This window comes from Callionymus lyra, chromosome 4 (assembly GCF_982586985.1).
Source record: "Callionymus lyra chromosome 4, fCalLyr1.hap1.1, whole genome shotgun sequence".
NCBI classification, from domain to species: domain Eukaryota; kingdom Metazoa; phylum Chordata; class Actinopteri; order Syngnathiformes; family Callionymidae; genus Callionymus; species Callionymus lyra.
Window position 1 is genome coordinate 34,538,746 of NC_141821.1, and position 23,190 is coordinate 34,561,935.

Sequence of the window (23,190 nt, forward strand, 5' to 3'; positions counted from 1 at the left end):
ATTAAACAATACAATTTTTTTAATGATTACATTTTGAAATGATTAAGTTACCATTTAATTGATAACACATAGAAGAGTCGAAAAAAGAAAAATATTAGGTTTGTTGTTTTCATAATAATAGTATTATTATAATAACAACGTCTCTTTCGAGGTTGGGGAGGGGCAAAGTGTTGCAGAATGAGTGACATGACTTTTGTCCAATCAGCAAGCCCAAAGTGCAGGAAGCGGAATCAGTTAACTTGACTGTTCTCTGTTGTTTTGACTTTTGGAGAGAGGAGGAAAATACCATTTCCCAGTTGGAATTAATCATAATCACCAACAAATTACGCACGTTTACGGCTATTTTCAAAATTCAAAGGTAAACGATTGTACGGTTTTTTGGTTTGGTGGAGAAATGATAAGTTAGCCCGTCTAACTGCTACGCTTCCCTGCTAACATGCTACAGTGCTAACACTATTAAAATGTTCACAATCTTGTGACTCTGAGCTATTTAAGATTGAATTCTCTATAAATACAAACCCATGTTTGTGTCACGCTGATATTTTGATTTATAAACAACGAACGACATTGTTTTGCGACTGACATTTGCTGAGTCACAAGCTAGCTTAGACAACCGACAAGCTAACCATTGTTACTAACTAAATGAAGCTAATACACGTTGTATTGTGTTGCTACTTCACAATAATACATCGCATTAAAGCGTGCTCTGCATCCATACGCATGACTGCTGTAGATTTAGAGCCGCTGTTTCGTTATGTTGTCAGAACCATTTATTTCCCATTTTAAGACGTTGTCTTTTCCTTTGATATTCAGGCTTGGTGATCATTTCGAAACCGGTCAATGGAAAGGAACTGAAAATGTTTAGCTTTGAAGGAGAGTTCAAGACAAGACCCAAGGTGTCACTTGGAGGAGCAAGTAAAAAGGTAACTATTGATAGATGATATGTTTGTGTGGAAAAAACCTTAACTTAAGAATACAGTAAATGCCACAGAAGTTGTCTGTAATGGTATCACGGTAGCATTTATCATATGTATCATGGCATAATTACCCAGAAGTTGTGTTGAAGATTAATCAAATATTAACCTTCATATTTAATGGATAGTTACTAAATTAAATCCCCAAATAGAAGGCACATCAGCTCACAGAGATTTTTCACTGTAGCTGCTGTACAACACCTATCGATTCTTAGGAATGAAATGTTGTAACTTCTCGGAAAGTGGAGAATTATAAATGAAAGTGTGCCTGAAAACATTGTGTCAAGTATGTGCTGACAGATGTGGGATGTTATAGCTTTTGAATATTAAAGCAATATCCGGTCACAACATTTTTTTCTCCAAAAAGCCTCTCGTATTTAATTAAATAAGACTAATTCCATCTGAAGGGAAACAAAAATATCTTTACCCTATTTAAATGTCATGGACTTCTAAATTATTTTTTTTTCAGGAGGAGAAGGCTTCTCTGTTGCATCGCACACAGGAAGAAAGAAGAAAAAGAGAGGTATTAAAACAACGTTATTCTCTTTAATCCATATGAATTTCAGGTATTTTAGATAATGTAAAAGATTTGGTGACCTAAATAAAGCAAACGTCCCATTTATTTGTATTTTCTTTATTTCACAGGATGAAAGAAAACGACTGAAGAATGCTATCATTATCCAGTCATACATACGGGGATACCAGGACTTAAAACGGCAGGTATGATTTCTTTAGTGTTGGCAGCTGATTTATTTCCATTATTCTCGTTTTCTATTAAACTGCATGACTAGTAAGTGTTAAAGGAAATTTGATGACATGTGATTTACATTTGTTAGTGTGCTGCAGTTTCTTCTGGCTTTAGGAAAGTTGTTAAGGTTTCATCACTTGCGTGATAGGGTTTCACCTCTGGTTCTTAAACACCCAGCTCTGTTCTGAACTAGAAATTTAAACTTTGAATGTATAAAACAAAGCATACAAACAAATCACCAACATAAATGAACCTCCACGTGATTGTTGATTAAAATCTGATTTTACAGTTCATCCGACATTGTTAATGTTGGTAAAACTTAGTGGACATTTGATGACTATAGCATGCAGTGGAGCAGATACTTGTGGTTGCATGTTTTCACTCAGTGTTACTTTTGATTCCTACCTTGGGAACTTGGCACACTCTTGTTTCATTGAATTTATATTCTATATGCTGTCTTAATAAGCCACGGGTACCAGTTCCTAGGCAGATGTATGTCCTGTCTCTGTGTTTTCTAGTTTATTTTGAGATGACACTAAAAAGTATTTAAAAAAAGTCTCATTATGTTTTTGTCTTGTAGTACTCCTGGCAGAGAGCGAGGTTTGATGAGCGTGTAAGCCAAGCCTCTCAACATGTCTTGGATGGTCCAGCACTCAGCCTCTTATCAAGGCAACTTATATTTTTCTACAGACAGAGTGTGGACACAATGCGTTTGGTAAGAATTGTAATTAGTATCTGTACTATATTGCTGATCTAAGGAGAAGTTGAATGCTATTGTATAACAAAACGCAACACACAAAACTTTCCTACATAGAGTAACGTTTTTGTAAACAGCTAGTGCATTCATTAATACGTTGTCATTCCATGTTTGAAAAGATATGGCTGTGCCAGAACATGGTGAAATACAATACCCAATTTGTGAAGCTCTTGGTGGGTCCACAGAAAGAGACATGTATGTTTCAAATCAGAAGGATCCTGGGCTTTTGCTGCAGGTAAAAAACACTTGTATTAATTGAATGATTACTTTCTGCTCATACAATACACATACTAATGTCATTGAGGGACACAGGCTTATCACATTTAATTTCTTTACACTGTGTTACAGGCTTCTGCAGAACTGCAACGATGACGGCTTCAACGTGGCAGTTCCTTTGCGGATGTTAGAAATATTTTCTTCAGAGAAGACATATTGTCATGTTATTTCAGATCCAAACAATGTAGCTTCATTACTTGAGCAGATTTTGCATTACGTGGTACAGAAAGGTAGGTTTTTAGGTCTTTTAAGTTTAAGAATATAATTCTAAAGATTATTTTGTTGATGTATATCCCATCATTTGTGTCAAACCTTTTTTGATTTTAACCTGTTATTTTTTTAGGATACTACCGGTCGTTGTATGTCATGGTAAATCACAGACTCCCTTCCAGTTTGGAGTACACAGATGCCCCCTCTATTCCAATGGCAAACACCTTGTTGGAGAACATCCTGAAACCTTTGCACTTTACTTACTCCTCATGCACAACAGGCGCAAGGTATGGCTTTCATGCAATACATGTCTGTATTTACTGCTGTGTTAAAATAATTGTGTTACATAAGCAAAACCTTGCCCTAGTAAAAAAAAAAGATGATAAATTATTTGTATGAACATTTTACATTTTTTGTTGTTATTCTGGGTTATTTGCAACAGTCATTATATATAAACGTTTAATTTCATTGTGTTATATCCTAGTCTGAGCCTGACAGAGAAGGGCCAATTTTTATTATGGCACTTTTATGATCTTTGGTTTGGAAACAATTGTGACCATATTTCATTGATTTTAACAGGCTGTCCCACAGCTATTTATGTTTTTAAGGCCTTTTGCATGATCCAATATTTTACACTGTAATAAAATTTGCACTAGAATCTGTGTTTTCAGTGACATGCTAATAGAGTTGTATAACAAATAATCGCTAAAATTGTTTTTCTGTCTGTGTGTATCTGTGTCTTGTTGATTCTAATGTCTTATAGACTTCCTATCCGCTTGACTAAATTGCTTTGAAAATTAGCCTGTAGACTACTGATTTCTTAATGAAGGTTTTAGGAGGGAGGTGGATCATGTGAAAGTGAGCACAAGTGAGGGCATAGGACTTCCTGCAATACAATTTTAAATATTACAAAATTTAGATTAAATTGTAGCTATATTTTATGGCTATCTCTACTTGTTTTTTTTTAGATAGTTTTCAATATTAAGCAATTAGAAAAAGTTAACATTCCAAATGCACTAGTGTCACTGTTCAAGCAGTAATTGTTCTGTTGACCAATTTACAACAAGCTGTAAAGAGTCTCCAGACATGCCTGTTGCCAAATACCAGAATATGGGGACATTAGCACTTTGTTTGAGACATTCTTGGGAAAACGTGTTATTCTTGTTGCAGGGGCGAGAGTTGACAAGCTTTGTAAACATTGACGGACGGCTAATTATCTGACTTGGCTCACCAGATGTTGATCCACAAACTAACTTTGTTTGGCAAGTTAATATTGAAAAACTTGAACAATGGCTGGAGAAGACCATAAAATCAGTTGATGCTGTTAATTGAAATGGTATATTTACCTTATTTGATTATTTATCTTGCGTCTCTTTTATATTCTTTAGGCAGTTTGTATTTGCAGCCTTCACCGAGGAATTCATCTCAGCACCGTTTACAGAACAGATCTTTCACTTTTTCATCCCGGCCCTCTCGGACCCACATCTTTCCTTCCCATTTGAGGCCTTCCTGAGCTCCCTTCAGACCACCATAGGCACCTCTTCAGTAGCACAAATTCAAGCACCATGGCTCTTTTACTTTGTCCTGTCTGCAGGAGAAAATTGTTTAGGTAGGTATTGTTTAGGTGGGTATTCTTAATGTATGTTTAAAATGGCTAATCTTAAGCATGTGTCTTCATAGGCTCACTATCAGAGGAGGGTCTGCTGTTGTATTTGCATGCTTTGCAAACATTGTTGCCAATGCTGCCAGTTTCTGAGAGCTACAGTAGAACAGGTGTGGGCAGCGACTCAGAGGATGAAGACGACATTCATAACATTCAGTCTAGTAACATGCAGGTAACCACATTTATACAAATGATCTTTCTGTTAGTAAAGTAATAACTGCCCAAGTAATTAATATTTTTTTGTGAGTATTATCTATAGTCCTTGCCCCAAAGGCGTTCATCATGGTTCTTCAAGTTTAAGATTCATTGTTTGATTAAAAAAAAAAAGTTTGCCACGGTGATCTGGCCATATTATACTGTAATCTATTGTGAAACAATTTCACCTAGTTTTAGTCTTCCTCTGGGCATCATTAAATAATATTTAATATGAAATGTTTTAATAGTCTTGTTCTAAAATTGGAATATATCCTACTTTAATATGTTATACTGAACCTGTAATAACTTATCATGGTTTTGAGGTAAGAGTATAGAGTCACCCTTGATAAACTTTTCATGATGTTGTGCACTTTTTCTGTTTAAAGGAAGACCGTCGGATTTCTGTACAGCTAGTGACGGAGGAATGCGTCCGAAAACTGGATACCAAACAGCAAACCAACACTCTGCTTCACTTGGTTTGGAGGGATTCTGCCAGTGAAGGGGTTTTCACTATGATGGCATCCATTTGTCACACACTCATGGTTCAGCATCGTCTCATGGTGCCAAAAGTCAGGTAAGAAGAAACATTTAGATTATTCCTGAATATTCAGCCTTCCCACAATAAAGTGAAACACTGTTTATGTGTTTGTGCGCTGTAAGCAGTAATGTGAATAACAGTGAGGCAGTTATCTGTGGTCGGCACCCATCTGCATTTACTACCGGCAAAGGAAGAGGGGATGTCAGGGAAACTGTCAACTCGGGATGTGGACAATTACCCCTGCTAAGGTTGATTACATTAGGCCCAGGATGTCAAGAGGTGCTGTCTAGGGGGAGGTGGATGCTGCCTTGACTGACGTTGTGTTATCTGAGAGTACTCTTCATTGAAGAGCAACTTGTTACGGCTAATTAAGAGTAAAAGCCATTTGATTTGTATGTGTGCTTTGGAATGTCGGTAGAAAATCATATTCATGTCACATTAGCTTATCTGTTTTGCTACAATGCTGTGGATATCGCTCAAGATTAGACGGTGGTATGCTTGAAACAACATTTTCTGTATTTGAGTGCTGTCCAGCTTGTAATTGTGCTATCAAATGTTTGATGAGAATTTCAAAGAATTTAAAGTATACTCCCTAATCCCTTTAATTTTACGGCATCCTCCTTCCCCACGCTTTTACCATAAATCCTGCCCTTCGTCTTCCATCATTATTGGATATCTGTACAAAATAATTAGCTCACTGGGAAAGATTAATTACGGTTGGAGTGGACGGGATAGCTTTACAAGAGGCTAAGGGGAGCAAATTGCATCCTGGCCTTGATTTACGATTCGTATAGCTAAAAAGAGGCTGGCCAGTTGTCCAGCCAACAAAGCACACTGCTTTTTAAATGTATATGTAAAATCTCTCATAAACTACATGAGATTTTCTCATTGATCACTATTGAAGTATTGGTTTAATATTGTTTTAAAATTTGAATTTGCTTATTGGCATTGGTTGTTTTAATGATTAGTTTCACAAATGTAACACTTTACTTTACTATAATAAAAATAAACACAGATGAGGTGTCACCCTTCAATTTTTTTTTCTTGTCATGAGATCATGAAATATATTATATGGGTAGAAAATCATTTGTTTTTTTGATGGTATCAAGTGGGACCAGCATCTGGTGAATACTTTACGTGTTTATTTTCTTTACTGCAAAATGAAATGATCCGCGGCATGATTCATCTAGCTGTTTTTCACACACACATGCAGCCCCTTTGATGCCCTGACTTTGTTTATTAGCAGTTCATTCCATGATTGAAATGGGGGTTTGGGTTCTTTTGAGCCGTAAATCAGCACGTATGCTGGCATTTAGTGCTTTGTTTCCCATTTCAATCAAACACCCGCGTCACTTGTTATGAGTCCTCAGCACTCCTGCTAACTTCTCTCCTGAGTCTTTACCACTGACAGATGGTGAGGTCCGCATCGGTCATTTTTCAAGTCTGAGGATTGTCCGCTACAATTCCCTGAAGGGTCATATCAATTTAGGGGACCTTTGAGTAGAATTAAGTAGATTAAAACATGAATTTTAACATTGACTTTGGGAAACTAACACTTGAAATGTATTTTTTATGAAATATGTTTCAATATTTCCTCGTTCAGTTGATACCACAATATTTTTATTCTCTTATTTTACTTATTAATAATCACAAAATAGTCTGTGTCATAGGGAATATCATTTTTTTTGTGACGGCAGTACAGAATAAAATAATTAAATAACATCAAAAATAAGCATATTGTTTAACTGAGGTTTTCTTTGAAATAATGCATAGACATTTATCCATAGGTGCTGATGTTAATGCACGAAGAACATAGGCCTGAGAGGACCAGAGCTGCATAATTTAATTCATTCTTTCTATAGTTTGAAATATTTTTGTGCAGGTCTTTGCATGTTTTAAAAAAAAAATCTAGGCGGAGATCTATGATTTCGTATTTATAATTGGTATAATAGATTTACCTTTATTGATTCATATAATTTTGCAATAACCATAACTCTGGCAAGGAAAAACTGCTTCTATCACACTGAAAAAAAGTTATAATAGTGCCAATCGTTGTGTTTTTTTACTCTCAATAAGGCATTTTTTGTCAGAAAATGCTATGACAAGAAGTTAAACTAGTAGATGTAAACCTCAGAAGTGCCTATTGTGTTACTTTGTCTTTTCCTACTCAACATTATTGTCACCTGCACTCGCCCTCTGTGTGAAAGGCAATGCAATTTAGGAGCATACACAAACATACACTCTCTTGAACAAAGAGTAGCTTCACACCTTGGTGCCACAGCCAGTTGAGAGCAAAGCAACTAAAACGAGGTATGCAGGCCCTCCTCTGCGTTATCATGTAATTCACTGTGGTGTGGAAACATGCTCGTGCTGAGCGGTCACGTCCAGGACGGGTCTCCCCTTCCTCCTCTTTCCTCCATTGTCTACATGCTGGCTATTAAGTTAAATGGGGCTCCAGCAGGAAGCAGGACAGCTGTTTATGACCTGAGCAGGGTATCCTTGCCCGCAACTAGTTTACTAATGGACGGTGCCTCACCTAAATAAAGCTTAATGGCTCATTTAATCTCTTCTCAGTCTTCACAAGGTATTAAGGGGCTGTGAAGATTCCATAAAGAAAATGTTAGTTTATAGAAACCACCTCTCTTAAAAGTTACCACTGTAGGTAGTTTGGCTAAAAGACCTTTAAGATTTTTCTTTTTACATCTTACTGTTCTAGATGTCTGCTGTAATGCAGGTTTATTGTTAACGTATAAAAAATATAAATGTTCTTTTTTTATCCCTATAGGCTTCTTTATAGTTTAGCTTTCAATGCTCGTTTTCTGAAGCACCTATGGTACCTGATAACATCGATGACGACAAAAATGATCACAGGGTAAGATTCTTTCTAACTTATATTTCTATGGCTACAATTTCTTTTAATCATCCGTTATCCTCTTCTTTACTCCCGTTAGGTCCATGGTTCCGCTGCTACAACTGATCTCCAGAGGTTCTCCGATGTCATTTGAAGACTCCAACCGCATCATTCCCCTCTTCTACCTCTTCAGCTCACTCTTTAGCCACTCGCTGATCTCTGTGCATGACAGCGAGTTTTTTGGAAGCGAAATTGATGGTAAAGAGTATACATTTTTAAAATCTTTCCAAGAGTTATTTATGTGTTTTTAAATACATTATGCAGACTGATTTGACCACCCTTAATTAATAAACAGATTGTGCTTCATATTCTTCATAATCAGATTTCAAGTCAAGCATGGCCGTTTAGACATAAAAAAGATTGGTGGTTTGACATTAAAACTTTGCATGTTTACATTCAGACCACATTCATACCATTTGCTTAAACTACCAAAATTCTGCAACATCTAATCGGTGCTTAAAACACAAAGCTGGCTAGAGTTATTAGCTTATCAAGTTTGAATTAATTGAGTTGAATTAAGTTGTTTTACAAAACTCCTGAGTAGCGTTTTTTTTATTTAAAGTGAATGTGTGACCTGTTGTCATGTGTATTTAAGTCGATTGATCTGTTCAACATTTCAAGCTTCCCTTTGGTTGTTAAATGTGCCTGCTGTTGTCTACATGCCAACTAAAAGTATGGTCCAACTATTATTGTCTGCTTTTTCAATACTGAGCAAAAGTATTTATCAGTACGTTTTGTTAAACTGATTTCCAGTTGATGTATTGAGTATCTCTCTAATATCTGGGGTAAAGTAAAGAAAATGAGCCATACAAGAAAAGTTCAGCCAAAATAGAATGCTTGGCTTGTTAATCAGAGGTTGTCGCAGATGTGTTTGTGTCTCTCTGTCATTGAGCCAGACATGCTCTTGATGGTTGAGCTGGTGTGCTCCGTCAAGGCATACTCAAATATAAAAAAAATAATAATATTGTGTTTAAGTACAACCTAAAGGAATCCCAATTATCATCTATGAAATAGTACACCCTCTACTGCACTTGATTATCCATCTATTAGCTTCAATCTCTTCCCTTTAGTGTGCTGATAAAAATAATATATTGTCATTGTAGCTTGTTTTCAGCGGTGCAGCCCTCTCAGGCTGCCAGATAAATGTGAAAATCAATATTTGCTATAGACGCTTAAATCCATTCTCGCACTCAACAGGTCAGACACAGTCCTCCATGATGCCCTTCACACTGTCCGAGCTCGTGACACTGTCTCGCTGTCTGCGGGACGCGTGCCTAGGAATTATCAAACTGGCCTATCCGGAAACGAAAGCAGAACATCGGGAAGAGTACATGGCTGCCTTTCGCAGTGTTGGCGTCAAAACAAACACTGAAGTGCAGCAGCGAATTCAAGCTGAGCAGAAACGCTGGGTACAGCTGTTTAAGGTAAGATGGTCCCCCCTCAAAATGCAACTGAAGACATACACTCAATGAAAACAAATTGCATTTAATTATTCAATACTCCAAAATTTAACTTGCCAAAAGACTGCTTGACTCAAAAAGTAAATATTTGTGAGTTCTGAATCAAGCATCTTTCAAGTAGCTTGTGTAAGTGTTTAAAATTCATGTTTTATGTATTTTATATTAACCTTATGTTGGAGTGGGTATTGGACTGCATTGTATTTATCATTTTATTACTTTCACTTGAAAACATTTTATATATAAAATTCAGTTCATTGGACCCATCATGTTAAAAAAAAAAGAAAATGTTAGCAGCTAAAACAGTGTATCGCGGGGATTTTCTGCATGTCGATGGTTAAAATATATTTCATGACTACTGTAATCAATTTTCGTTTTACAAGCAATTGATAGATTTGCTCAGTTATTTAATGACATGACACTAAGATTTTGCCCTTATAAGCCTTGCCTAAGACACACAACCATCTCAAAAAACAGAAAAACATGACTTTATTAATCACAGCATATCATTGTATCTCCTAAATAAATTAACTTTAATTTGACTGGTGACAAATGTGTTGTAATTTAATTTCATTGATTTAATTGTATGCTGTGTGTTTATAAGAATGCATGCACTTTCTCAGTACTGTTTTGACTAGAAAGTGTTTACTCAATTTCTGTAAAACGGAGTAGTATCCATTAATATATTTATATAGAGTGTAGTCAAAACTATTTTGTAATACAAATTGTATAATCTTTCTTATTTGATAAAATCACCCTCGTTTTTACTATAATAAAAAAATCGGAAGGAAAATTGAAATACTGTGAAAATAATTTCTCATTACGGTTTTAGACTTTCAGTTAATCAATGAATAAAACATATTTGGTCCTATTTAGATGCTACATAATGTATAACTTAAAAAAAAATACATGTTGATTGAAGTGAAACTGTTCTTTTCCCTTTTTAAGTGGAATTTAAGCATTTGTGCATGAGCTGATTAAGGCGAGGTGCCCCAGCGTGATCTGATGGATGGAGCACATCTGCTAGATATTTACCCAGACAAATGAGGCAGGATACATCGACTCTATTCTCCCTGCCCTTGTTCTCATTTTAACCTTCCCTTTTTGCTTCTTCTAAAATGGTGCGGAAGTGATCCTCCTTTCACGGTCAGGGAGACGGGTGAATAAAGGAATAACAATCCTGTCCGAGAAAAGCCATGTTAGAAAATTTCATAAAAAATCTGTTCAAAGGCCTTTTGTCAGCTACAACGACCCATTAAAGAAGTGGGGAGCAGGGAAAATGCATTTTCCAAATTGAACAGAAGGATTTACTGTCAGTTTAACGCTTCTGACCCTTAACACGTTAATGTTTGCTTCGTGTCACCTGCCGTCCCTCCCCATCTTTTATCACCTCTATTGTCGAGCTATCTATTTAATTGAAAGAAGTTAATTGAATGAAAATGATCAACTAAGCTTGTATTAATATTGCTAATGGAACTTTCTTCTTGGCCATGTTTAGAGAACGGTGTCACGCCGGAGTTTTGGAAATGCCCATTAAGCCTTGCACTTAACCCGATGGGCTAATTAAGGAATGCTTATTCATTCGTGGAGTCAGGGGGTAGATCTGCTCCAAACCCATCGTCACACTCTTTTTACAACATTTTGCACTTGCCGTTATTACAGACTCTCGGTGCCTTTCAAAGACTGGCTGAGATTGATCGAGGTTCTATGAAAATGACGTGCTTTAGGGAAAGAACTGTTCGATCGGACAATCCAGCTGAATATATTATCCTCGACAAACGGGGTAAAATGGTTATAGCAGATGTAACTGTTCACGTCACAAATCTTTGTGCAGATTTAGCAGATGCCTGACAGTGGCAAGCCAGTGGAGCCGTTTTACTGTCACTGCAACAACAAATTGATGCTTTTTGCAATAAATATGAATGAAAGGTAGTTTACATTTTACTGTGCTCTTCGGAAAGTATTTTTGTTGGGTGTCTAGGGGAGTGATAGATATTATATTAAAGGTGAGTTTCATTCCTCTTGTTGCAAGCGCATTTATAAAAACCTCTTTGTTAATTATGTTCTCCAAGCTGTGTTTGGTGATGTAACTCAAATTTGTATCATGACTATTTTCACATTGGTCCACTGTATGTATATTGACTGGTCATGTCTTCTTGAAAAATAACCTTTTTTTTTTTAAATGTAAAAATACATTTCTATTAACCCTTGTGTTATCTCAGGGTCAAGGTGACCTGCTGTTACACTGTACCTGAGATAACACAAGAGTTAAGCATATTTTACTACATTAAAAACAATGGGGCTAAGTGACAATGTTCTTCATAAAAATCCAAACGTAAAATTTTATGAAACAAAGAAGAAGATCATTTGCTTTGACAACATGCCAATTTAATTCACGTACCTTGAATGATACCATGCTGTGTGACATGCAAAATAGGTTTGTCTTTTTGATGCCATGATTGTTTGTTTGTTTGATTTCTCTTCAGGTTATTACAAACCTGGTGAAGATGGTAAAGGCTCGAGACATAAGACGGCCCTTCTGTCCAAGAGGTCACTGGCTCTCAGGGGAGGTCAACATCCGAGCTGACAAGGTTTTGACATTTTCATGGCTTTTGAATTACATTAATAATGAGAATATTATTGAGAATTAATGTTCCTTAAATTTTTTTTTTCCAGGTCACCCAGTTGTATGTTCCGTCTGCAAGAAACGTATGGCGATCGCGAAGGATGGGCAGGATTGGGCCACTTCAGTCGAATCTTGATGGTACGTACAATGTGTCAGTCGAAAATTATGACTATTCTTTAAAATGGTGGATTTCATGAAGATTTCTTTGCTGTCATTTTTGTTCGTCCCCATGTTGGCTCAAGCACAAAAGTCTTATTATAGATATTCAGCTTTACTTTTTTCAATCCTGTGAAAAAGCGGTGTGAAAACCAGCAGCTAACTATGTGTGTGAACTCCCTAATGTCACTTAAACGCTCTACAGGATAAATTCAATTAGTGTGAAAGTACCTGATGAAGTCGGCCACATCTGCTGCATGTGTTTGCCCGGCCTTTTCTCATTTCCTTAAATGGACAGGCCGCTTTCTGATAAACGAGCAACGTATTGACCACTCAGGGGCCATATTTCTCCTCAAAGATGGAAACCTGATGGGGAAATGCAGATCAGGTTGACTAATTGTGCAGAATAATTGAGCTGCAGTGGACACAGAGTGGGCATGGTGAAATGGTTTAGCTATTGTTGCTATTTTAGTTTTGTCCGTATTTGGCCTACGTATAAAGGAAAGAAACGTCAGACGCAAAGCTAGAGGTCAGCAGTTAACGTTTAATTTGATTTAACTGCGGTTTCTCCGTGGAGCATTGTAGCTGTTGAAAAAAGGTTAACTTTATGATTTTCTTTTTCAATGATCTTGGATGTCATATAATATTCATCTAAATAGTATTGATCAACTATTTACATATTTATTTATTTATGTAAAAAATAAAGTTAACATTTTTTGAAAATAATTCAATTCAATATATTAACCTTGTTTTTTCTGCAGTCGGTCTTGAGCCTCCGCAGCTCTCTGTGTCAGAAGAGAGACATCTCGCCATCCTCACAGAGCTTCCATTTGTTGTTCCGTTTGAAGAGCGAGTCAAGGTAGGAATGACCTTACATTTTAGAATATGAGGATAAGTCCTCATCTCATGTATAATTTTACATCAAACTCTTTTAACTTTAGATTGATAGTTTGAATTGATGCAATGATTGGATTGGAAATTGGGAATTTTAACATTAATTTTGACACTATTCTGCAGCCGGTGCACTGGATGCAGACTCTATTCAGGACAATTCATTTGTGCAAAACCTATGAATCAGTCATTTTCCTTTTAAAAGTTTTTATTATAATTTTTTTTTGTGTCTTTGTACTATAAAATGTAATAAATGTGTTGCTGATGTGAAAAGCCAAAGTCATAATTGACATTTGGAAGAGAAATGTAATGCATTTGATGCCTCATATCGTTGTGCTTTTTATTTTATTTAGAAATAAATTATTTTCACAAAAAATGTGAAAGAAATAAAACTAGACCATTATATTTATGAATAATATTTGAAGACTCAAAAACTGAAAGATAAAAGATTAAAAAAGATAAATGGTGAAAGAATTCCATAAAGTATTGCAATCGTTTGTGAAAAACAAAAGTTTCATCAGAACAGAGGTGTTAATGTTTTTTTAGCTCTCAATGTAGATCAGAGAAAAAACTTTGTGACATGACATTCCCTCTTTGAATATACTACATTCCCTTAGGAAAATTGAGTGAAAGTAACCCTTCTTGGGAATGATCTTTGTGCCATAGATCTTCCAGAGGTTAATCTTTGCTGACAAACGGGACGTGCAGGGAGATGGCCCATTCCCTAATGGCATCAATGTCACCATCAGACGCAACTACATCTATGAAGACGCCTATGATAAACTCTCACCGGAGAACGGTAAGCTCTTCTCCATTTAATCCAAATGAAATGTACGTTTTTGCGTTTGTAAGTGTGTTGAAGTTTATTGGTATATACAGTGCAGGTGTAATGGATGTGAATTCCTTAATAAATGTGGCGACTGTTACTAAAACCGCTGTTATGCTCTATGATATCTTAATATGGAGAATCAAGGTTCAGGTTATCGTTTAAGATGAAGGTTAGATACTCTCCTTGTGCAGAGTATTGAATTTCAGTAAAGCATAATTGTACCTCAGATTATTATAATGGAACCCATAAAAGTGGAATCAATTATTTTAAGTCACCTCCTTTTGTGTTTGAATTTGAAAGGGTACCGTGGCAGGGCAATCTGATTAAAAAGAGTAGTAGCATACCTAGACTAAAGACATGATCTATATCATTTATGTGTCTATAAGTTATAGCTGCCTTGATTTATCACTATACATTAATTATTCTAAGCGTTGACCTTTTACTGAATTTGTTTTCAAAATCATGCAGGTAATAAAAGTGCTGTCTTGCATTTTCTTTCAAAGCACCATACATTTTTGTTATATTATTAAAATTATACTTTTTTATTTCTATGAATATAAAGTCTAATACAGATTATAAAATTTTTGTCATTTTATTTTGTGTTTCCAAAGGCATATATTTTATTTAATGTTAAAGTTTAAGACAAATGTATATATTTTTGAAAGTGCGAATTAAAATTCAGTTGTAATGTTAAGATTCTGTATCTGTACTTTGATAATCTTATATATAAGGTATATAACAAAGTATTGTTTATTCAAGACCTGATGTAGAGTAATGTGTATTTTGTGTATTAAAGATGTGCAAGAAATTATATTTATGTGAATCATAAGGTTTTCTCTTCTCTGCCCCCTCTTTTGCATAGATTTCTGCAATTTTGATTTCTGTATTTAGTTCCCTATTTGTTCATCCTCATTCTCTGCCTTAAGAAATTGTTTTGTTTAATTAATATCAAATTGATGTAATCTTCCTGATTACAGAACCAGACCTAAAGAAACGAATAAGGGTTCATCTGCTGAACGCTCATGGTCTCGATGAAGCAGGAATTGATGGAGGCGGAATTTTCCGAGAGTTTCTCAATGAGCTTCTCAAGTCAGGCTTCAACCCAAACCAGGGCTTCTTTAAGACCACCAACGACAGCCTGCTGTACCCCAGCCCTGCTGCAGAGATGCTGGTCGGGGACTCCTTCACAAGACACTACTACTTTCTTGGCCGAATTCTTGGAAAGGTGATTATGAAAACAAAGAATAATTTTAACACACAAAATAAAATGTTAAGCATAAGCATTATAAAGTATTGCCAAATCAATACATTAAACAAAATAAGTTATTTTAAGTCATGCAATTCTTAGTTTTAGGACCACGACTGCCCTTGCCGTCTATTTACATATTGACTTTGTTTATGCTTTGGTTCCAAAAACTGACACTGTTCAGAAAAACTGCCGTCATCTAATTCTTCAAGATGTTTTTGGACTGCTGTAAGCACTTGAACTTGGCACTTAAGCAAGCCTCTGTTTTAATTAGGCCGGTTCTTAAGCTGTTGACTGATTTGTTTTTCTGTCCATTCCTTCCTCTGATGGGACTATTTATTAGAGCCTAATGTTTTTAAATCATCCTTAATGCATGTGCTAGTGATTGTTTATCAAAGGGGGTGACTATCATCTCTTCCAGAGACGAATTACCTCATGACAAGCGGTCGCCTTTCAATTAGGGCTTCCATTAGCCGATGATTCCTACCTCTTGTTTGTGTAGCGATTGCATTTGACTGGCACTAAATCAGTGAAGCCGCACGGACGGGGCATAAATAAGCCTTCAAAGCATGTGGTAATAGCATTTTGATCTGTTTTACAGTCAAGAACACCAAATTCTATTCTTTCCAAAGTAGACCTGGTTCAATTATCAGAACAACCTATGCCTCCCCTTTCCTATACCGTCCCTTTTCATCTCCATATTCTCCTCAAGTGACAAATGATCAATCAGCGAGTTCTGCTGCTGTCTTCATACTCCTTACATATTGTGCTCTTCATAGCTCAGAGCTAATGGTTCAGGCAATTAGGAAAGGGAAAATAATTTGAATTTGACTTTGAATTAACCCTTTCTTAAGTTCCTTTTCTCCATAAAAATGGACGTTTGAGTGGCCATTTAAGGGATGTATTGATATTTGTTTAGTGCCGTTATTGCCGGGGATAAAAGGCGAGCGTTTATATGGATTGAGATTGCATCACCACCATGCACTATGCACGCTGTGGCTCAAAGGACACAGGAGATTAATAATGTTAATTAATGTCCGAGGCGTGCCATTGTTGTGGAGGTGATGTATTACAGGCAGGAGTGGCCCGCCAGAGGTACTCACTGAAATGGGATTGAACAACAGAATAGAATCCAGTCCTCATCCTTCTTCCTCACTTGTCCACACGGCTGACATGCAGAGATGCTGGAGCCTAAATTGTGGAAGTATAAAACAACTTATTGTGCTCTGTCGTTTTATCCTCCATACTTACTGGCTAGACTTGGACAACCTTTATAGATTTTTTGTTATCAAACAATGAATCTTCATATGTTATGTCCACAGTGAGAGGTCTGCGTACCTCGTTCATCTCTCATTAGTACAAAATATCCAACCTAATCAACAGTGGCCTCGCTCTTTTTTTTCCTCTACGCTACACTTATTTGCTTCCTCCATCGATCTACATCGACTGGCAGTCTCTCTTAGAGGTGTGCAATGTTTGCACCCCTGATTGATGCTGATGCGTTTCTGAAGCATTATAACTTTATTGATTCCTAATGTTGTAAATTAAAGACTTTATTTGGCAGCTAACAGAATGCACCTGCAATGTTGTTGGCATTTATTCCACCTGATGGTGCTGCGATCTGCTTTAATTGCGTTGCCACTGCACTCACTTATATTAAAAGGCCTGGGCTGTAATAATTAATTCATTCCTTCCAGAGTCATTTTGGCACAATTTCTGGCCATAAACACCCATAAATAAAGTAAGTGGCGTTGAAAAAATAAGGCAGGATTTTTTTTTCCGTGACTAGTTACTGCTTGCTTTCCCCAGCAAGTGTTATTGATAGGTTTCAAGGGGCCAACGAGCGCATATGGTCTGAAATGAGCAGCAGCCACAAGAGAAATACTAAGTGGATTATGTTGCATAAAAACACACTATGTTTGAAGTTGTTCAATTAACCTGTGTTTAGAAAATAGCCTTGATTTATGTGTGTGTGTATGTGCGAGCATGTGTATGTGAGAGTGAATGTGTGTTTAAGATGCATGCATTATGGAAATTCACTAGATTTATAATCCATTTAGCTGATGCAGTTAGGGTTTTAACGCTATCATTTATTAAGACCTCTGTATTTTAATGTCTCCATCGGGCTCTTTTTCGGACCATTCCAGTACATTAGCTTTAGGTTTTATGACTCACCTGCCTGCTGGTGGTTCTTAATGGCAATGGAGTTCAAGGTGAAAATTGGTATTTATAAAGTTTGCAGGGAGTGAAAACAAAGCCTGTGTGTTTTAGAGGAATTGTCTTCTGGGTTGATCAGGCTGATGGGACTCTTATCATGTAACTACCAATATCAAGATTGTTTCATTTGGACCCTAATAATTGTTGTGCTCATGTTTTGTCGCAGGCCCTGTATGAAAACATGCTTGTGGAGTTGCCCTTTGCCAGCTTCTTCCTGTCCAAACTGCTGGGTACAAGTGCAGATGTAGACATTCACCATCTTGCCTCGCTGGACCCAGAGATGTACCGTAATCTTCTATTCCTCAAGAGCTATGAAGAAGATGTGGAGGACCTCGGCCTCAACTTTACTGTGGTCAACAATGATCTAGGAGAAGCCCAGGTAAGCGGAATGATCGCGATGCTGGGTCTTAAATCGGAGCGAACAACAGAATAGAATCTTATTGTCAAAATACAACATTTTTGTACTGTACAATGCAATTGTCTCTGCAGGGCTGGCAGCAAACAATGCAATACAATACACACACACACACACACACACACACACACACACACACACACAAACAGAACATTTAATAATAAATACAAATGAATAAATAAATAATGAAATAAATATACTAAAATAAATGAACTTATAGAAATGAATTAACAATATTCAACAGTTCATTTCTCCGATGTACATTCATATAGCTCCTTCTTTCATTCAGTAACGTCCCTCTACTCTGTGTGTGTGTCTTCTTTGTGGAGTTAATAATTTATTTCTCTCTAATGCACCACTTTCAAAACCTGTCACTTCGGTCTCCCCCTCCTCTGCTGAAGTTGATGGAGTCATTGGATCACTTGACTATCTCGTCCTAAGATTACACCTCGGATCACGCCTCACTGGTGCTTTTAAGCTTGTTGGCTTCAAGGCAAAAAGCGGATGAGACCACCTGCAGGATGAATATCTGTACCTAGACAAGCACTCTTCCAAGACCCCATGTTTGCTCAGGACCTAAACGGCTCCTATTAGCTCTTCTCAAACATCACCTGAAACGCCTGAGTTACAATGTAGCCCTCCTGGTCGCAAATAAGGCATTGCAAACGCGATGGGGAAAACAATTTGCGAGAGATTAGGCACACACCCGGGAGCTGTCTGCCCTGCATTTGCCCTCTGCAGATAACCAAAGCAAGCAAGATAACGACAGTAATTCTCTTACATTAGCACATAATCAGAATCCACTGCGGGGGTGAAAAAAGCAGGAAATGATTACCTGTCAGGGCAAAGTGAGAGGAACCACTTACATTAGAAGTTCAATAGCACTGTGTTAAATACCTTTGTGAATCTTATCAGGCCATTTTTGTCGGACTGCGTCAGAGTACATTTGACTCGTGTTGTCATTCTGGAATTGTTTCCATTTATGTTTCTCTTTGTAACTTTGGAAGTACACAGCATTTTCTTTTTTAACAGAAAAATAAAAAATAATGTTTATCTATATTTCTTCCCTTGGTATGTTTATATGAAAATGAAGCGACATATAAATCCTTGGCTACAATTGCAAATATTTTCAGCTCAAAATATATATATTTAAAAGTTTTAAGATGGTGTTTTCTGGTACTTTAAAAGTGGTGATGTTGTTCAACCAGTAATAAACACCTCATTTCATGATATTTATGAAATGTGACAGTTCCAACAACTAATATTTTACCGTCTCTTTGTAGTACCATACATTTGTCAAAACTGTCCAACCTGTCATGGCTGCTGCTGGAATTATTGTAATTGCTTAAACAAATCTTCATATTTTTGATTTATCAAGGTGGTAGAACTGAAGACGGGAGGGAAGGACATTCCTGTAACGACAGCAAACCGGATTGCATACATCCATCTTGTGGCAGACTACAGATTGAACAAGCAGATCAGACCTCACTGCCTGGCCTTCAGGCAGGGCCTGGCTAACGTGGTCAACTTGGAGTGGCTGCGCATGTTCGACCAGCAGGAGATCCAGGTAGTATGAAGTCATCTGCCGTTGACCATTGTTCCGTTTGTCTGATTTTGATTTATCTTCTTGATAGGTGCTGATATCTGGAGCTCATGTGCCAATTTCTCTGGATGACCTCAAAAAGTTCACCAATTATTCAGGTACTAATAGTGTGCACCTTACAAAGTTATCATTATGAATTATTTTTGAGGCCCATTAAAATATATTGCGAGAAAAAAGGAAATTTTGAACAAATATGAAGCAATATAATACTAAAGTTTAGTTACAGAAATAGATTAAGTTCATGCAAAATCTTTTCTAGGTGGCTACACTGAAACCCACCCTGTCATCATGACGTTTTGGGAAGTCGTCGAAGGATTCACAGATGAGGAAAAACGAAAGCTGCTGAGATTTGTCACAAGCTGTTCCAGACCTCCGCTTCTAGGCTTTAAGGTTCGTTCGACTCCTGCTCCCTCTTCAGTTCAGTTCAGTTTATTCAAAAGGATTTCCTAATTTATATTTTCACATTTGACGTTGACCATGTAGCTTGAATCGATGATCTCGGAATTTCAGTAGTAAAGGTGTAAATATTGCCACATTTACTAAACCAATGGTTTGTTTTTACAAATAAACAGTCTGCAATTTTAATGGCTAATTCAAGAAACAATAATATTTTGACTTTTTTTATTCAATTCTAACCATTTTGAAGTATACAACTGAACAGTGATATCATGGACGGTGATAATGATCAAGGTAGATATTTGTACTGTCAAAACCAATTGAATAGATTATCTTCCTCACTGCTTTCATCTGCCACTGCAGCATTTAATCAGGCGTCTTTGGCTCATTAATCATGACCTCACAATTTGAGGGTAAAGTCTCCTAAAGACTATGAGCAATGGTTTTGGTATGTAAATAAAGTGACTCATATTGACCCAGACTTTCAAAGTTTTTCTTCCACATCCTGTGTTTTCGTAGCGAACATGTCTATATGTGAAATAAAGCGTGTGTATGTTTGAACTTCGTCTGGGCAAACAATTCCATTCAGTACTCAGTCGCAGGTTGAACTTTTGACTTGTGTTCACAAGAGAACATTTTTATATTGTGGCTTATAGAGCAAACAACGGGTTTTTCTTCCTTGTTCATTCCTTGGTTATGCGTCATTATGGGCTGCTTTCTGGAATGATGTCTCAGTCCAGAGCTGCTTCAATAGATTCATGGAAATCTTCACGAGTTAAGGATGGAGAAAAAAAACACAGCAACAGTGTTGTGGGCGGTTTAAAGACATTTCTTCCTGTCTAACTGCGTAATCATCTTATGATTGGTTTTAGTGTGCTTTATTGCTGCCATTAGTTAAAACCTGATTAAAAAAAAAAAACTCTTTAAAGTTCTTGGCATCACATTCTCTTTATGTTTAAGAGTTGCAGCGCCTCCTTCTTTAATCAATTTGACTTTGGCCGGTCGCTAGATGATTCCTTCCTCCCGCTAGTCTCTTTCCTGCGCCGGACAGGGCGATAATTCGTGGGGGGGTGTGGCCTCTGACCCACCTCTCAGCTCGAGCCAGCTAAGCCTTAATTAGCTGTCTTGGAACAGCCCAGGATTCATTAGAGGAGAAATAGCACTGTCAGGAGAAGCCATTTAAAAAAGATGATGGAAACTCCTTTTTTTTCTTAAATGATAGCCGCGCTAATGACACTTTCTCAATAAGCAACGATAGTTTAATACGGTAATTGTCAGAAAAATGGGGTCATTACAGGCGGGCCCCTGAAGAGCCATTTAATCGAGCTGATGTGGCGGTAGATGCTAACTTAAAATAGCAGGAAGGAAAATCGGGTGGATGAACTCGTGATGGAAACGGTCACCGTCTGCAGATGAGGTGCTATCATCATCAGAGGGCTTGATTTAAAAAAGAAGCCTGACAGACAACATTAAAATAACCAAGGGTCAAATTGTGGCCAGCTTCCAATCCAGTTCCTCTCAAGCACCGGGCGGATTTCTTAAATTTATACGTCCCTCATATTAGCTCCAACGCTAATGTCTCTCTTCGAACATTCATCCTCTCGTAGGATTTGACATTTATTGCCTAATCGCGGATTGCTTTGGACGTTGCGATCATCTTGCCACGAGCCGAATCACTGCTTATCTATCTATCTTTAACCGTGTCGCGTTTTCAAGATAGGATTTCATAACATCTTTTTTTTTTTTTTTTATCTTGCAATGACAAGTTTCAATTGAATGGTAGGTTGGAAGGTGGAGATCTGAGCAAAAGTAGAGGCGTCTCCTTATCAAAGAACTAGATTTAAATTTAAAAAATGGTAGAAAATAGAAAACATTTATAAACTTTTATAACTGCTCTGACTGTGTACAGAGTTTGGTATAAAATCTATTCTTGATTCCTGATAGATCTATTTCTCTCTCATCATTCTGATTAAAATCTGAGCTGAGTAAAAGCACCAATAAAGTGCATTTTGGTCACCAGTCCAGTTCTGAAACCACTTAAGAATCTCACATTGTTCGACTTTCCGGTCTGTGCAGGAGCTCTACCCAGCGTTCTGCATCCACAACGGTGGATCCGACCTGGAGCGACTACCCACAGCCAGCACCTGCATGAACCTGCTGAAGCTGCCAGAGTTCTGCGATGACAAACAGATGAGGAACAAACTCCTGTATGCCATAGAGTCTTCTGCGGGATTTGAACTGAGCTGAGCAGGGTGATGGCACCTCTGCCTGCATCTGTGATCATGGTGGGGAAAATCAAGACGACCACAAGGGCAAATAAAGCACTGATTTAGTGTTGACGTGTGTGTGTGTGTGAGTAGTGGGTTGAGAAGCCTTTTAAAATAGTTTTAAGTATTTAATTGTTAAGACATTTTTTCAGAATGACAAATGAATAAATATGTATGCTGGAAGCTATTGTTTGTCATCGCACATACTTGGGCAGTTATTTTTTACCAAAGATTGAGTGGCAACATTTCACGATGATGAAAAATAAATGACCGACTCAAAGGATGAAAGGCACAGTAATGTATTTCTGAGGTGACTCTGGAAAGCTTATTTTAATAATCACAATCGCTAATACTAAAGTGCGCAAATGCCATCCCTTGTGTTGTTTGTTTTGTTGCTAGGTGGAAGTGTTAGATTTGTGAATATGTACATGTTTACAACCTATCAATAATTTGTACAGGTATTTTTTCTTTTTTTCCTGTTTGAAATCTAATACCTTGTTTGCTCCAGGACATGTTGGTGGTGTGAAATGAAGCGTTGGAAAGCGTATGAGAACAATAAACACACTTTTCTTTTTGCACTTTGCTTCCTTTGTAATTTACAGTAATGGCCAAGACATAAAATGGTGCTTTGTGGGAAAATCTCCTAAGTTTTATGGCCTCTGACATATAATTAAAGAAACATCCAGTTAAGAAACACTGAGCAGAAACTATTCTGGCCTTGAAATGCATTATCGGTCTGAGCACAAATTAAGATTGTGTGCGTTTGTCATAAATCCACCTGCCCTCTGGTGCAGTACGGGCCGAGGGAAGCGAAT

The 23,190-nt window shown here is 37.2% G+C and overlaps 1 protein-coding gene across 1 annotated transcript; it reads left to right on the forward strand.

Annotated features, from left to right (window-relative positions):
* The first annotated feature begins 239 nt into the window (after window positions 1-239).
* On the forward strand, window positions 240-22,953 carry ube3c (ubiquitin protein ligase E3C). Its single transcript, XM_087789977.1, has 24 exons — window positions 240-358; window positions 814-923; window positions 1,444-1,497; window positions 1,620-1,694; window positions 2,303-2,437; window positions 2,599-2,714; window positions 2,828-2,985; window positions 3,099-3,252; window positions 4,354-4,574; window positions 4,646-4,800; window positions 5,210-5,397; window positions 8,147-8,233; window positions 8,313-8,470; window positions 9,470-9,696; window positions 12,216-12,320; window positions 12,406-12,493; window positions 13,273-13,370; window positions 14,069-14,201; window positions 15,209-15,456; window positions 17,861-18,073; window positions 19,488-19,676; window positions 19,744-19,810; window positions 19,972-20,102; window positions 22,185-22,953. Exons 2-24 carry the CDS (start codon window positions 858-860, stop codon window positions 22,353-22,355), a joined length of 3,237 nt encoding a protein of 1,078 aa, XP_087646103.1. The 5' UTR covers window positions 240-358; window positions 814-857; the 3' UTR covers window positions 22,356-22,953.
* Window positions 22,954-23,190: the final 237 nt, after the last annotated feature.

Excerpts from the sequence above, each read along its gene's own strand:
- ube3c (XM_087789977.1), top strand. The coding sequence starts at position 858 with ATGTTTAGCTTTGAAGGAGAGTTCAAGACAAGACCCAAGGTGTCACTT. Across the intron at positions 12,494-13,272 it reads ACTTCAGTCGAATCTTGATG|TCGGTCTTGAGCCTCCGCAG; the intron begins GTACGTACAATG and ends TTTTTTCTGCAG. Across the intron at positions 19,677-19,743 it reads TCGACCAGCAGGAGATCCAG|GTGCTGATATCTGGAGCTCA; the intron begins GTAGTATGAAGT and ends TCTTCTTGATAG.